The following is a 15,426-nucleotide window of genomic DNA, read 5'->3' as shown; positions in this document are numbered from 1 at the left end:
AAAAAAAAAAAAAAATCTGGCTGGGCACGGTGGCTCATGCCTGTAATCCCAGCACTTTGGGAGGCCGAGTCAGGTGGATTATGAGATCAAAAGATCAAGACCATCCTGACCAACATGGTGAAACCCTGTCTCTACTAAAAAATACAAAAATTAGCTGGGCGTGGTGGCATGTGCCTGTAGTCCCAGCTACTATGGAGGCTGAGGCAGGAGAATTGCTTGAACCCAGGAGGCGTAGATTGCAGTGAGCTGAGATTGTGCCATTCCACTCCAGCCTGCTGACAGAGCAAGATTTTGTCTCAAAAAAAAAAAAAAATCTATGGGGGTCATGAGATCTCTTGCAGCTAGGATCGCAGAGATCCATGACGGGGGTGTGGTGCCCTGCAGTTCCTTCACTCACCTCTTTGTTAGGACCTCATCAGGGCTAGGAATGGGTCTTGGCACTTGGTGACTCTGTGCAGGCTTCCCAGCTTGTGCCCTATTCAGCCTCAGTGGCTGTGTTTCCCTCTATCAACTCTCAGTGTTTCCCCTCAAAAGATTTATCTAAAGTGTGATGGGTTTTTCAATATTTTGGCTTCTCTTGGTGGGAGAAGGGCTCCCTGGCTTCATCTAGTTGGCTGTCTTCCATACTTTTTTTAATGTTGAGGTTTAGCTATGGTAATTTAGGCCATTCTAAATAAATTCAAATTCTAGTAAATGTGGTAAGTATGATTGATAGTTCCAGTAGATTATAAGCAAACTTTACAACTATACTATAATTTATGGTTGATGGTGGTTTTGTATGTGGAGGAATTGTTTTTGTTTTGTTTTTGAGACAGAATCTCACTCTGTTGCCCAGGCTGGAGTTCAGTGGCACAATCATAGTTTACTGTAGACTTGAACTTCTGAGCTCAAGCAATCCTCCCACCTCAGCCTCCCATAGTGCTGGCATCACAGGCATGAGCCACTGTGTGTGACCATGGAAGATGATTTTAATTTGTGTGGTGATAACTTATTTGGTATATTTCTGGTATTTAGCCACAGCACCCAGTTTTTAGAAAGCACTTAACAAATGAATGTTGCAATGAATCACCTTAATAGAAGTTATTCATATATCTTCATTAAATCAAATATGTTTATTTGCATATTTTCAAGGAACAATAGAATATATTCACATATATTCTACCTCTGCAGACCTTTGTGTTTTTATGTATTATTGCTATTTGGTTTGCATCAAACTGACAATTGAATGGGATGTATTGAAACATGGAGACTTTGACTTTTTGGGAAGGAACATCATGATTCATGAGCAAACAAGTTTTATGAGCATAAGAAGAGGTTATGAACAAAAAGGGAAATCACCAGAAAAAGGAATAACGCATTTTGAATTTATGGGTGTAATGTACTACTGCCTGTTTTATATCATTTTTAACATAATGAATCTTGGTGAATTCGATTGCATTGTGTAGCCAGATGATAGATAACACGTACATATCTGGTAGCCTTTGACATTTTGGGCTGCAAAGTTTTGGAACAAGATTTCAGGAACTTAAATCATCTTCTGAAAAATATGATTTTATTATTTGGCATATTCCTTTGCAAATAGTTTTACTTGGGTTCAATGTTAGATAAGTTAAGAATTACACTTAAAATAATTAAATTGCTTAATACTAAATGAGCCTCTTGAATTGGGTACTTTAAGAAAAGCATTATTTCTCGAACTCCTGACTTCAGGTGATCTACCCATCTCGGCCTCCCAAAATGCTGGGATTAAAGGCATGAGCCACTGCCCCCAGCCTTGAAAAAACATTCTTTCTGATGTTCATTCCGTGCTACTTACCCTGAGAAATTTCATAGGTTATATGGATAGGAGTATCCAGTTTCTCCTTTTCTTGTCTGTGTCTTGCATTGCTGGCTATTTAAAAACATGAGTTTTTGGTTTTTTTTTCCTAAAACTATCTCTTCAAAAATGACAACTTGAATTTCTTATTTGGCTAAATGGTATTTTTTCTTCACATTGAGCTTGTCTCACCCAATGGCTGAAGAAGAACAGCTCGCCTCCAGCTGTCCTCTCTTCACTCTGTGATTCCACTCTAAAACATAAAAGTAAAATATGGCCATTGTCTGTTTCTTTCTTATTTTTCATGACAAAAATAGTTAAATAAGAATGGTGATTTCTTCATCTCTTTAACAAGCTTCACTGTTTTTACCTATATGGGAATGGACCATTATTCCTTAGTGTGGGTACGTATTGAAATTAGTGGGAAAATGTTTACGTGGTTTTATAAAACAAATGCATGAATTTTAATTCTCCTTTTAGGGATAACTATGGGATTCTCCTAATGGACTTTTTTTTTTCTCTGTGAATGACGTTTTTGTGGGTGACACCTAGTCAGTGTTTAATAAATATGTATTGAGTGATGGATGATGGAAGAGAGATTTCCTTTATCTATGCTTAACACGTTCATTAGTTCTCAGCATACACATGTCAAAATCGATATACCTTCTCATATATAATCACTAAATATTTCTAAAGGAAAAACATCTTGGCCAGAAATAAGGCTGTAAAAATTTCTAACATATGTTTCTGTGTCGGTAGCTCTTCATTTATTGCTAAAAATATGCAGGCACACTCCCTTTATTGTGATTATCAATGTAATATGATTTTGCACATCTGAACCTAATTGCACTCAATGGATTATCCATTTAATTGATAAATGGCACTTTTCAAGTATATCCAAATGGTGCAAGTCAGAGAAGAGGGCCTAATATTCAACAACGGGGTGGGTAGGTGTGTTATTTATTGCTCAGTCATATGATTATACTTGACTTTGAGCCATGCTGGTTTGAATAGGAATATTTCTTTTACAGTTTAAGAAAATATGAAAGAATACTGAATGACTCATGGAAGGAGGTAAAAGGATTACATATTACCATCTGTTGATTCTTTTTAAAAAAAAATGGGCATTCAGATGTATAAAAATGTGCTGAAGTGTCTGTCATATGGGAGTGCTTGCTTCAGTGTCTAAATTCATGCCACTCGGGAAGGCGGAACATTTAAACCCCATTTCCCTCCATCAGATGTTGACTCACAGTGTTTGATCAGGATATAATCTTGAAATAGGAATAAGAGAACTAGAATTTAAAGTAAAATAATTAAAATCATTCAGATACAATAAATTGAACAGATTGGGTAGACATGAAACATAGTTATATAGTACTACATTCTCAGTCTTGTTAAGAGCTTTAAATATCAATGTGATTAAATAATGTACATGCATAATATATATTTCCAGCCATTCATTGGATTTGGAAGATGATACTCGACTTAATATGTTTGATGATGGCACACTCATGATCCGAAACACCAGAGAATCAGACCAAGGTGCCTATCAGTGCATGGCCAGAAATTCCGCTGGGGAAGCCAAGACACAGAGTGCCATGCTCAGATACTCCAGTCTTCCTGGTAAAACTACTATTTTCTAGTTCTCTCAGTTATTTGAACTAGAAAATAACCTAATATTGCTTCTTTAGAGTACGTAATGCTTTGAAGTGAAACTATTCCCATTGGCCGTAATTTTTCTAATTCTGTTTTAAAGAAACTTGAATATTTTCTCTTGAAGTTTATTTTAATTCCCTGCCTTAGTTCCTTCCAAAGCCTCCTTCCCTTCTGCCTCTAGGTCAAGTCTGACCCTGTACTTCTAGGAGTAGGAGCATTTTTACTTTGAGAACATGACTTCCTCTTGATCCTTTCCTAATGCCATCAATCCTCTTTTAAAATCTCTTCTGCCTGTCTAAAATGTGGTGTTCCTTACAACGCTATCCTTCCTCCCTTTCTTTCTCTAATCTCCTGCACCCTAATCACAGTTTATTACTCTTCCATCTGATCTCTTCCCAAACCTTCAGCTTTCATACTTCATGTAAAATGTATGGTCTTTATTGCTGAGACCCTTCCTGAGACTTCAGTGGATGTTGCCAGGACCTTCTTCTTATCTTCATAGGTAAATTTTTACATCTCTCGAGCACATTTGCCCACACAAACCCAGAGCATCCTGTGTTTGCTATCTCTATTGGTATCATTACTATCCTGCTGCAGTAACCTCCGATTCACTTCTAGTGCTACTCCTTCGACAATTCTTTAAAAATTTAGTTCCAAGATGCATCAGACTATCTCTCTTTCCAGTTCTACTGCCATTGACTTAATTCAGAACATTCATTTCAATTATTGTAATAGCTTTCCTTATACCCTCCCTTACTTCCTGTCACCATGTTCTCCTACCACATTTACGCCTAACTCTTGAGACAATTCTTTCCGAGGCATGTTGTAGTTTTACAGATGATGTATTCTGTCCTCTGTTTAGGCAACTAGAGTACGAGCACACAAGGAGTGTGTTTTGTTCATCTCTGTATCTTTCCAACATCCAGCATGTTACTAATATACTTGAGCCATTCAATAGTGTTAGGAATTAAGTTAAACGTTTATTGTTGAATTGGATTGAATTCATTTATTTCTACTCTCCAGAGTATGTTCATCTCAGGAATGGAGGAGCCCGCCCACCCCCCCGCCCCAAACTTAGACTCAATCATTAGGCATTTTTAGCACCTTAGCAAGTATTTAATTTTTGCTTGAGATTCCCAGAAAAGAGAAGCTCTTATGAATTAATAAGAGTGGAACACCTTATATGAAAGTCTAAATTTTCTATTTACAAGGATACTTGATGAATCAACTTATAATATGTTTAGCTGAAAGTAACTGAAAACTTGACTAGATATGGCTTAAATGCATAGCATCTATGTGTGTGTTTGTGTGTGCACATGTTTATTTTAATTGCATGCCTCAAGTAGGACAGGGGTAATCTGTCACAGAGCTGCCACATTACTCCAATGGGAAAATAATCTTCTTTCTGCTTTTTGATCCGCCTTGCACATAGGTTTCTTTATTTCTTATAATTTTCACCTCTTAATCACAAAGTGGCTCCTGTAACCCAAATGCATGCCTGCCCGAATTCCAGGTAGCAAACAGAGGGAAGAGAGGACTAGTTAGACTTGGCGCTTTTATTTATTCCTAGTGACATGTGCCTATATCTCATTGACCGAACTATGTTTAAAAAAAAGGAGAGTATTCTTAAGAGGGAACGTTCAAACACGTAGCCCCTAAAATAAGGAATATGTATTTGGTAGGTGCTTTGCAGTGTCTATAACACATTATGATATTAAAGCAAGCAATCTTTTTTAAAAAGTATGTAATTACAGCAAATCCACATTTACTTAGTTTAGATTTAATTCTTTGGGAATTAAATATATATATGTATATATATACACACACACATATATAATATTTTAGTATAAAGACAATTTGAAAATGATAAAATAATCCAGAATAAATAAATCATCCTAACTTCGATTGGCTGGATTTTGTTTTGTTCCCCGCTTACCATCAGCCAAACCAACCTTTGTAATCCAGCCCCAGGACACAGAGGTTCTAATTGGCACCAGCTCAACTCTGGAATGTATGGCCACAGGCCACCCACACCCCCGTATCACTTGGACCAGGGACAACGGATTGGAGCTGGATGGATCCAGGCACGTGGCAACGGCCAGTGGACTTTACTTACAGAACGTCACACTACAGGATCATGGTCAATTTACCTGTCACGCCAGCAACAGCCACGGCTCTGTTCAAGCTGCAGCAAACATAATTGTACAAGGTATGGGAGCAGAAGGTCATGAATGAAATATTCCTCCTGTCACACTCTGAAAATTATTTTTCAGCTTAAATAATGTCATGTACATCAGTTGAGAGGTATTTTTTTGCCAATTAATTTTTGACACAATAAGATTTTCAAAGCTAATCTGTTTCAAGTTAAAAGTTGTTTTTCTTCTTTCCTATTTCAATCTTTATCCAAAGGTCAGAATCAACCATTAGCAACAAAAGAGATGAAGTCATTAATCTGGAAGGAAACTGTCAAAAGATATTTGTGCTTCAGAATATTTTACAGATACAGGAAAGACAGTACGGATACGAAAGTGAATAGGCTGTGCTCTGTGTTCATAGTCACTTACCAGACTGTCTACTGAACAGAGCTTGAGGACATGCTGAAGGCTCCTACAAGGCCAGGCTGTGTGACAACGGCAATAATAAAACCATTCTGAATCCAGAAATTAATTTATATGCGCGGGCATGCAATCGTGCTGTAAAGAAGACACATTCTTCTTTGTATTTTAGTTCGCAGCCTGGGGCAGCCCCTTCCTTTCTGGTGTGAGGTGTGTGTGTGTGCATGCATGTGTATGTGTGTGCACGTGTGTGTGCCTGTGTGCGTGTATGTGTGCATGCATGTGTGAGCGTGCATGTGTGTGTGTGTGTGTGTGCATGTGTGTGTGCATGCCTGCGTGTGTATGCATGCATATGTGTGTGTGAGCGCATGTGTGCTTGTATGCCACCCTCCTGCAAGGTTAGAGTTCAGTAAGCAGCAGAATATAAGTGCTATTGGAGTCATACCAAAAGCCCTGTTCTTTCTAAAATAGTTTTTCATCCTTGACAAGAGTATAGTAATTTACATGATCTGCATTAAGGGCTTCCCGAGGTTATGAATAGTTTGATTGAGTTAAAAAGTTTTATTAAGAGTTGCATAGGGTGTTATCTACCAAAACACTGAACCTTGTGAAACACAGAACAGAGTCAGGAGGGCTTCAGAACAGTGAGTCCTGTCAGCCCCAAGAGTGGTCTTGGCCACTACAAAGCATAAGGCTTCCTCCAGCCTAGGCTTCCTGTGCATTCAGAGAATGTTTTGTAAATTGAACTGCTTAGCATCAACTCCTCAAGTAGCAATCGATACATACCTTCTTGTTCCTATTTACATGTCTCAGGAAAAAATTGTGCTTTTCCCTAGAACTGCTCATATCCCGAAAATACTTTCCTTGCTCTAATAATAAGGTGCAGAAATGAAATATTTTCTTAAGGTCTTTGGTAACTCCTGGGGGAAATTACTTTTAAAGCACCCAAACATTATTTTTAAACTTTTAATATGTTGAGATTGAAAAATGCCTTCAAAGAAATCGCATTTGGGTTTTGTTTTGCTTACATTATTTTGTCGTCAGTACCTCCTTTTTAGAAATGTAATGCCTGATCACCTTCACACTTTAGCGATTACCTGTATTCCACATTGTGCTAGGCTTTCGTTTCTCAGCTTTTTCCATGTACTTCCTTCCTATGCTTCTATCTGTCCATCTGCGTCAATCTACGTTTTACAGAACTCTGGTAACCTTTACCATCCCGCCTACTTCGTATACCACAGTATGCTAATGATTTCTTGTTGCCAGTGAGCTTGCCCTGAAATGGCCATGTGCTTGTTCTATGTTATTTGTGACCATGTACTTGTGTCACTTTTGGATCTGTGTGTCCAGATTTTTAATTGGATTTGAAATGGTTCATTAATCATTCTATACATTAATTTAAAAGGCTGATTTTATTTGCCTAGTCATAGATTAAGCATTTTAAGATGTATCCTTTTGTATTATTTTAACAGGTTCTATTCACGTTCTTGATCTTTTAATGCCCATTTAAACCAAGATCACAGTTATCCAAGATAAACTTCCTTTTTTAGACTGACTGGAACAAATATTAATGATAAATCAAATGACATAAAAAAGCTTCAGTGAAAGATATGAGTCACAGGGTGAACATACAGGTAAAAAGGCCTGTGGTCATCAACAACGTAAATCAAAATGTTTTGTGTGTGAGGCAGCACCTTAATGAACAGCCAGGATCTTAGATTTTAATAAAACAGCAAAACACTTCATCTCAGCATATGCTAGCTATTTCAGCTCTGGAGGTGGGACTCAGAAGGCCACCACTTTACGTGAAAAGCCCAAAGATGTCGGCTTCATCATTTCTGTCTAATTATTCCACCTCCTCTGCCTGCTTTGGTGATATTCATAATTTCTTCATCAACCTAGCAAGCTGCTCATTTTAGTGATAGAAACAAATGTAAATTGACTATGTTCTTAAATGTTTTCCATACTGTGCTAAGATGTGGATCTTGGTCTTTTTCTAAAATGGGAACACATGAAGTATAACAATGCTTTTCACACAGTCTTGGCTAATTGTGAACTTTAATTATTATTTCAAAAGTTTAAATCAAATTTCCCAACACTAGAACCGGGACTACATTATTTCTCTTAACTACTACCATTTTCTGTTATATAGCTCTTTTACTGTGTAATGAATCTATTTTTTAATGTAGAAATATTTTTTTCTTTTTAAGTTGTTCCTAGTAATTTTGGGAGTTAGTGTAATGTTCTGGAAAGAACATCAGGCTGGGGGTTGAGCGGCCCAGATTCCCTACTATCTTTTCTACTTATTAGTTCTGACCAGGGGAAATTCAATCCTACCTCCCCCAGTCTGAATTTTCTCATCTGTGCAGTGAGGAGCCTGAGACAGCTGATTTGTGGTCTGTTTTCCAGCTTGACTTTACTAGACCTCTATTTACAAATAGCTTACGGGCATTCCTGAGGGTTTCCATGAATTTGTGTTACTTGGTAGTTTATCTTATACCATAGTTTTTTAGTCTAGCACCTTACTTAGAATGATGAAGACTTTAAAAAAAACTTTAGTACCTGCATACAGCCTGAAACTTACAACAAATACACTTTGCCATATATTATTCACTTTATCATGTTTCTTGTACTTCCAGAGGCAGGTGAAAGGAAGGAGGTAGTAGGAATTGTGCAAAAATCTAACAAGGCAGAGAAATGACTTATCAAATTGTCAAAGACATTTGAACCAGAGTGACTCCATCTTGAATGGGGGCTGGGTAAAATGAGGCTGAGATCTGCTTGGCTGGATTCCGAGCAGGTTTGGCAGTCTTAGTCACAGGATGAGGTAGGAGGTTGGCACAATAAACAGGGCACAAAGACCCCATGACGGAACAGTCAAGAAGCTGACAAAAACCTGCCAGAACCAAGATGGCAATGAAAGCAACCCCTGTTTGTACTCACTGCTCATTATATGCTAATTATAATGCAATAGCATATTACAAGACACTCCTACCAGTACCAGGACAGTTTACAAATGCCATGGCAGTATCAGGAAGTTACCATTTATGGTCTAAAACAGGGAGGAACTCCAAGTTCTGGGAATTGCTCATCCCTTTCCCGGGAAACTCAGAAATAATCTGCCCCTTGTTTAGCACACAATCAAGAAATAACTGTAAGTATACTCAGCCGAGCAGCCTATACCGTTTCTCTCCTGTGGAGCAGCCATTCTTCATTCCTTTTAATTTCCTAATCATCCTGCTTTCACTTTATGGATTTGCCTCATATTCTTTCTTGCACAAGGTCTGAGAATTCTTTCTTGCACAGGCCCCTCTTTTGGGGCCTGGATTGGGACCCCTTTCCAGTTACAAAGTCATCTGGGAAAGTTCTTTTGATCACTTAGGTGTTACTGAGGATCATTGTGCCCTTTGAAAATGTCCACATTGATTTACTTTTCATTTAATCCAAGAGTCACGGACAGAATCCCTTTCTAGGAATGGCATATGCACCTATTAGCTCTTTCTTATTTATACAAAATCAAGAATACAAGATCTGAATATTTGGAACTCTGAATTTTGACACAGATGTGGCTTTTTCAAAAGTATAATTTTAAGTGTTGGAACATTCATCTTAAGGAGCTTATTTTTCTTCTTGAAATCAATAGATCAACTCATTTCAAATTTTTTTATGCATGTGAAAGCTTGGAGAAAACTGTTTTGTTAACAGTTCCGGTACGATTTGTAGCTTTAAATATATTTATCACATCTAGTAAAATGATAACCGAGATGATTTAATCATGGGAAACAGCTGCCATAAGATTTAGAAATGGTTTCTTCTTATCGGCTACTGCTGTTTTGCTTTGCAGACCAGATGTGTGTATTTCTGGCTTCCTTGCAAACAGGCACAAACATACAGAGGCACCTTCACACTCTTTATAACCTTGGTGATATGTAGTTGGAAACAAATTCTGATCACACAACTTATTTGAACACATTTTCTTTTTTTTATTGGCACTGAAATTTGTAAAATAATTTTCATTGTTGATGTATGTTTCGTTCTCTTTAGCACCTCCGCAATTTACAGTAATCCCCAAGGATCAAGTGGTGCTGGAAGACCATGCTGTGGAGTGGCTCTGTGAAGCTGACGGCAGCCCACCTCCTGTAATTGTCTGGACAAAAACAGGTATTAGCACATCTACAAGTAATTGTGGGGAAAACAAACGTCTTCTTTTGTGGAGAGTAAAAAACATAGTTTCAACTAATTATTGAAGGTATATCATGGACATGAAAAAATTACACAGAAAGTAATCTTTGATCTAAATATGACATCATCATAATTTTCATGATGTTTTGAGTTTTGGCATTTGAGTGTGTGGCCTTCCTGAGATTATCCCCTCTGGGACATGGCTTCCTGATTTTTAAAATAAAATTATTGGAAAGTACCACAGTTTTAAACATTTATTTTTAAGTGGGAGAATTTTCTTCTAGTACAAAATGCAATCATCAGTGAAATGAAATCTGAAAGGAAGCTCCAACAAAGAGCTGCTGTTCTTAAAGCGTGGGTGGGTGGGTGTGTGCCTGGCAGGTGGGATCTTCACGCCCTATCCACCACCAAGGGCGCCAAACACTTCCAGGGAACCTGGGCACGTAGCAGAACAGAACTGACAATTGGCTGGATGAGACCTTGTCTAAGATGCCTCCAGGATTGGAAATCCTACTTTCCATATTAGTTCAGGTACTAGATAAAATTTAAAGTACGTCTACATTTATGGATTTCTTGTATGAAAATTCTTTCTCTATTCTTTATGAGATTAGTTGATAGGAGGTACACATTGGAGCCACAAAGCCTTGGTTCACACCTCCATTCCTTCATTTGCTTGTCATGTGTCCTTGGGCAAACACATTTACTGCTGCTCGCCAGAGTCCTTGTTGCTATGCTGGTGGTGATGACGTTTCCTACATCATAAGGTGGGTGTGGGGATTGATTTGAATAATTTATACTCTTCAACATTTAGAACAGTTGATGGCACAGTACACTCAGTAGGGTTAGCTAATTTTTTTCCATCTATAACAAGACATTCAATAAGACACAAGTTTTCACTGAACTAGTTGAAAATGATAATCTCATTTAATTGATAATGACCATAAGAATAAAGTGTTAAGAAGGATTCAGAGGCTCATATAAGCTCAGAAGTGAAAAGTACAACGGCCTGTGGTTGGCTGTGTAGATTAATAGCGTGGATATCACAAAATTCCCATTTTTGATATGCTGCCTCTGCATTTTAAATGTATTTCAGTCACGTTACTGTATTCCAAATATTGCATACACATGATAAACAGCTGTCATGAAGATATCTGAAAATCGAATTTAATAATCAAATTGGTTCTGAAATTTGCTTTTTGATTATAGTACCGCTGAAGGGCACAAACATGAAGGTTAAAAATTTACTAGGAGGCTGGGCTGTTCTTTTGGTGACAGATGAGACTTCCATGTGATACAGTAGCAGAGCTTCAAGGACAAGCAACAGGGGGTGTGGTGTGTTTCTGGGGTTGCAATGCTAGTGCAGAACCCACACAGTACACCCTGGCACCGAGGATTTCCTGAAAGACAGATCTCACTCTTAACCCACGACAGCCTGCAGCTCCGGCTTTCACTGCTCTGGGCCATACAGAGTACTTTCTTTACCTCTTTGCAGGAGGACAGCTCCCCGTGGAAGGCCGGCATACGGTTCTCGCCTCTGGAACTTTGAGAATTGACCACGCAGCACAGCACGATCAAGGCCAATATGAATGTCAAGTAGTCAGTTCGTTGGGGGTAAAAAAAGTATCTGTGCAACTGACTGTAAAACCCAAAGGTAATCCATACTGTGACTCATATTCACATTCTGAGGTGTGCACCTCTGCCTCTGTCTTCGGCACAGCTGACAGGGATCTTATGACATATATATTATATATGACATATATAACATATATATTATATATATTTATATATTTCACATATATATCCATAAATATATATATATATATATATAGGGTCTAAGGATCTTATATATATGTATTATGTTATGGGATCTAAGAAATTGCAGATTGGATATCTTTTTCCAGTCTTTTATATAACTTCATTTTTTTAGAATTTTATTTTTATTAATATTAATTATGATTCTGTTTTTCTTAAAAATGCCATTTCATTTTTTCTTACAAAATTTTTTACAATTGCTATGATTAGTTAGCCCTACCTGCCTAGGCCACCTTACAAAAGAATGCAGCTTCCCATGCCGGAGTGGCTGAATCTCACTCTGACACTGACATATGTTTTATGTTCAGTGGTATTGGGAATACAGTGAAGACACTCCCCTTCAGACTCCTCATGTGACAACTGTACTTCGATTTATCCTACATATATATACTGTGGAATGAGTTTCTATTATTCATCCATAATTTATTGTCAACTGAGATATAAAAAGGGAGAAAATTCAAGATTTGAATTTCTAAAGATGACTCCAATATAAAAATGAAAATGGTGGTTATTAATTACCATTGACATTTTTTCTTGCTTTTTGGCTTATGTTGAAATAATGGAACTTAATTACAAAATGGACAGCACCTAAACTGCATTTTCAGCACGCTTTGCATTTCAATATAATTTCGTAAGTCCCTCCACAGTTTGCTACAATTTGTTTGGACTCAGTAGATCTCAGTTCAGAGGTAACACATGTTGATGAGAGCACAGGAGAAGGAAAGCAAAGCTCCGCTGCATGTGTCAACGTAGGTGTGAGAAGAAACAAGGGAAATGCTGACATGTTCGTGATGCCTGAACACAGATGAAAACCTACACTGAGCTGCTAACTACATACGGCCTGTTAGCAATTAATTTCCCTTATACTTTAGGCATATTAATTGATTTTTTTAATAAAGAAAGTTGAGGTTCTATGTGGGGGAGAAAGGATTGTAGCAAAAATGTGCACATAATAACTCAAATGGGTGGGAGATTTGAAAATACAGTTGCGGAAAGGTGCCGTGACGAAAGTCTTCCTGTCGAACAGGAAATAACAAAAGCTGGTCTGCAGAATGTTTCAAACTACTTTTAAATTGATGTTCAACTAAAATCCAAATATTAGGTGATATTCACATTATATCTGTTAAAATGGGACCAATTGTAAGTCCACACATATTATTGAAATCAAAAGGACACTAAAGAGCCTCGTCTTGATTTTTCCCCATTGCCAAATCCTTTCACTTGACTTCCTCCCATTAAGGCTTTAGATTTCAATTTAGAAGCCACTTCGCTTCCATAAGCAGGCTTCCTTGACTCTCTAAGACCACTGTAACTTGCCCCTGTTGAAATTAGTACTGGAATACACCATTTAATCTAGGAGTTGGCATATGTAGAAGAATTTGATAAATCTATCAAATATCTGTAGTTGAGAAAATACCACGTGCAATTGGCATGAATATGGAAGTAAACAAGTTTTTTAGAGAACAAAGAGCCCTAAGTGTAGCACCAGATTTTGTGAATGGTGGCAAGCGAGGGCCATATGGGAGGAGTTAGTTGGGATGGTTAGTTGAGTTGGAACAATCTGATCTAGGCTTCTGACGATAGAACTATTGAAAGTCTTGATCAGATCGACTACTTGGAATATTCATTAACCTGGGCTGTGGTGGCTCATGCCTGTAATCCCAGCACTTTGGGAGGCCAAGGCAGGTGGATCACCTGAGGTCAGCAGTTCGAGACCAGCCTGGCCAACATAGTAAAAACCCCATCTCTACTAAAAATACAAAAATTAGCCAGGCATCATGGTATGTGCCTGTAGTCCCAGCTACTCAGGAGGCTGAGGCAGGAGGCTTAGGAAAGAGAACCATTTGAACCAGGGAGGCAAAGATTTCAGTAGGCCAAGATCATGCCACTGCACTCCAGCCTGGGCCACAAAGCAAGACTCTCTCTCAAAAAAATAATAGTAGTAAACAATATTCGTTAACCTAAAGAGGATAGGATAGGTTGGAATGGAGAAAAAAAATGAAAGCAAGAAACCACTGGAGCTACGACTGTAACTGAATGATACGTTATGAGATCTAGAAACAAGGATCACAGTGGTGGGAATGGAAGAGTGAATGAATTCAAGAAAAAGTAGAGTAGGTCAAATATTTCACCTCTGAGATTATAAGCAGCATTTTCCCTCCAATTCATGCTCTCAGTAATACTTTACAGAACCTTCATCTCCTTTCAGCGAGGAATTGGCTTCCTTGACTAGATCTTGGGCATATTACATAGATCTTCATGAATGTCATGTGCTATAATGGTCTCATTCTGCCTAAGGTGTCTTAGTGTTGAATTTTCTTCAGGTATTCGGTGTTTTTTTTTTTTTTTTTTTTTTACTGTGGAGATACAAATACTATTTTATTTAAGGAATGTTCTCTTGAATTAATTCTTTTAACATTCTTTGTGTCTCATTATTTCTTTCTTTTTGGGGAACCCCCACATTTTGTGTATGCTGTAATACGCCTCAAAGTGTGTTCTGAAGATTGCTGGTTGAGGGAAATCCCTGGACCCTTGCAGGGAGTTTCCTAGGTTAAAACTTTCTCATAATAGTCTCAGGATGTAATTTGCCTCTTCGCTGGGTTGACATTTGCAATGATGTCAAATGTCATGGTGGGGGGAAACTGCTGCAGCCTCAGCCTGAACCAAGAGAGCGGGCGCCAAATTGTAGGAGTATATCGTTATATCCTTTGCTTGTAGCAGAAAGTAAAAAAGAAAGGTAATTTTACTTGATGCTGTTATTGATAAAACTGGGGGAAATATTACTTTTATTAAATCTTGACCTTTGTATACATATCCTTTCAGTAATTTGTGTGATAAAGGAAATTATCAAAAGAAGCTACCTATTGTCAAATTTGGGTATAGTATCAAAGAATTTTTACAATTATCTGAAAAATCCTTACAAATACTTCTATTCTTTTAAAAGCATGACTTTGTGAGGTAATATTTTATTCCTAGACTTCAACCAAAACAACTAATTGTAAAAGATTGAATTTGAAAGCAATTCTTCTAAAAACTTCTTGTAAAATAATGCTACTCTACTCACTACTTTTATTTGCAGAAAATATAGTTAATTTTCATAAAAATGTTATTGAAAAATGCTATGAGTTTATAATTGTAATTTCAAAATGAACACATAAATTTTTAAATTCTCAGTAAGCAGAGCTACATATAAGCCATATAACAAAAGCTCTTAGAGCTTGTCAATAATTTTTAAAAGTAAAGGATTCCTGAGGGCAGGATGATTGACTGTCAGTCATCTGTTGATCTTCTTTGCTCAATTTCTAGCTCTCCCATTTTCTTTTCAATATCTTTTAGCTCTTTGTTTTCAGGGCATTATGCTGGCTGTTTTGTATCCATCTTTATCTCCCTCACGTGTTTTGA

General features: G+C 37.6%; 1 protein-coding gene across 2 annotated transcripts in view; it reads left to right on the top strand.

The window, feature by feature from the left end:
* PXDNL (peroxidasin like) overlaps positions 1–15,426 on the top strand; it is a 458,440-nt gene that overhangs the window by 302,818 nt on the left and 140,196 nt on the right. For both annotated transcript variants that reach the window (XM_032296051.1, XM_032296052.1), the window contains exons 9-12: positions 3,273–3,442; positions 5,418–5,684; positions 10,075–10,191; positions 11,705–11,863. In XM_032296051.1, coding sequence (XP_032151942.1) covers positions 3,273–3,442; positions 5,418–5,684; positions 10,075–10,191; positions 11,705–11,863 — 713 coding nt within the window. The remainder of the gene's footprint in view (positions 1–3,272; positions 3,443–5,417; positions 5,685–10,074; positions 10,192–11,704; positions 11,864–15,426) is intronic.

This window comes from Sapajus apella, unplaced genomic scaffold, assembly GCF_009761245.1.
Source record: "Sapajus apella isolate SASKATOON/1434 unplaced genomic scaffold, GSC_monkey_1.0 scaffold35, whole genome shotgun sequence".
NCBI classification, from domain to species: Eukaryota; Metazoa; Chordata; class Mammalia; order Primates; family Cebidae; genus Sapajus; species Sapajus apella.
Note: the sequence above shows the minus strand (reverse complement) of the source record. Positions and strands in the feature narration are given on the sequence as shown.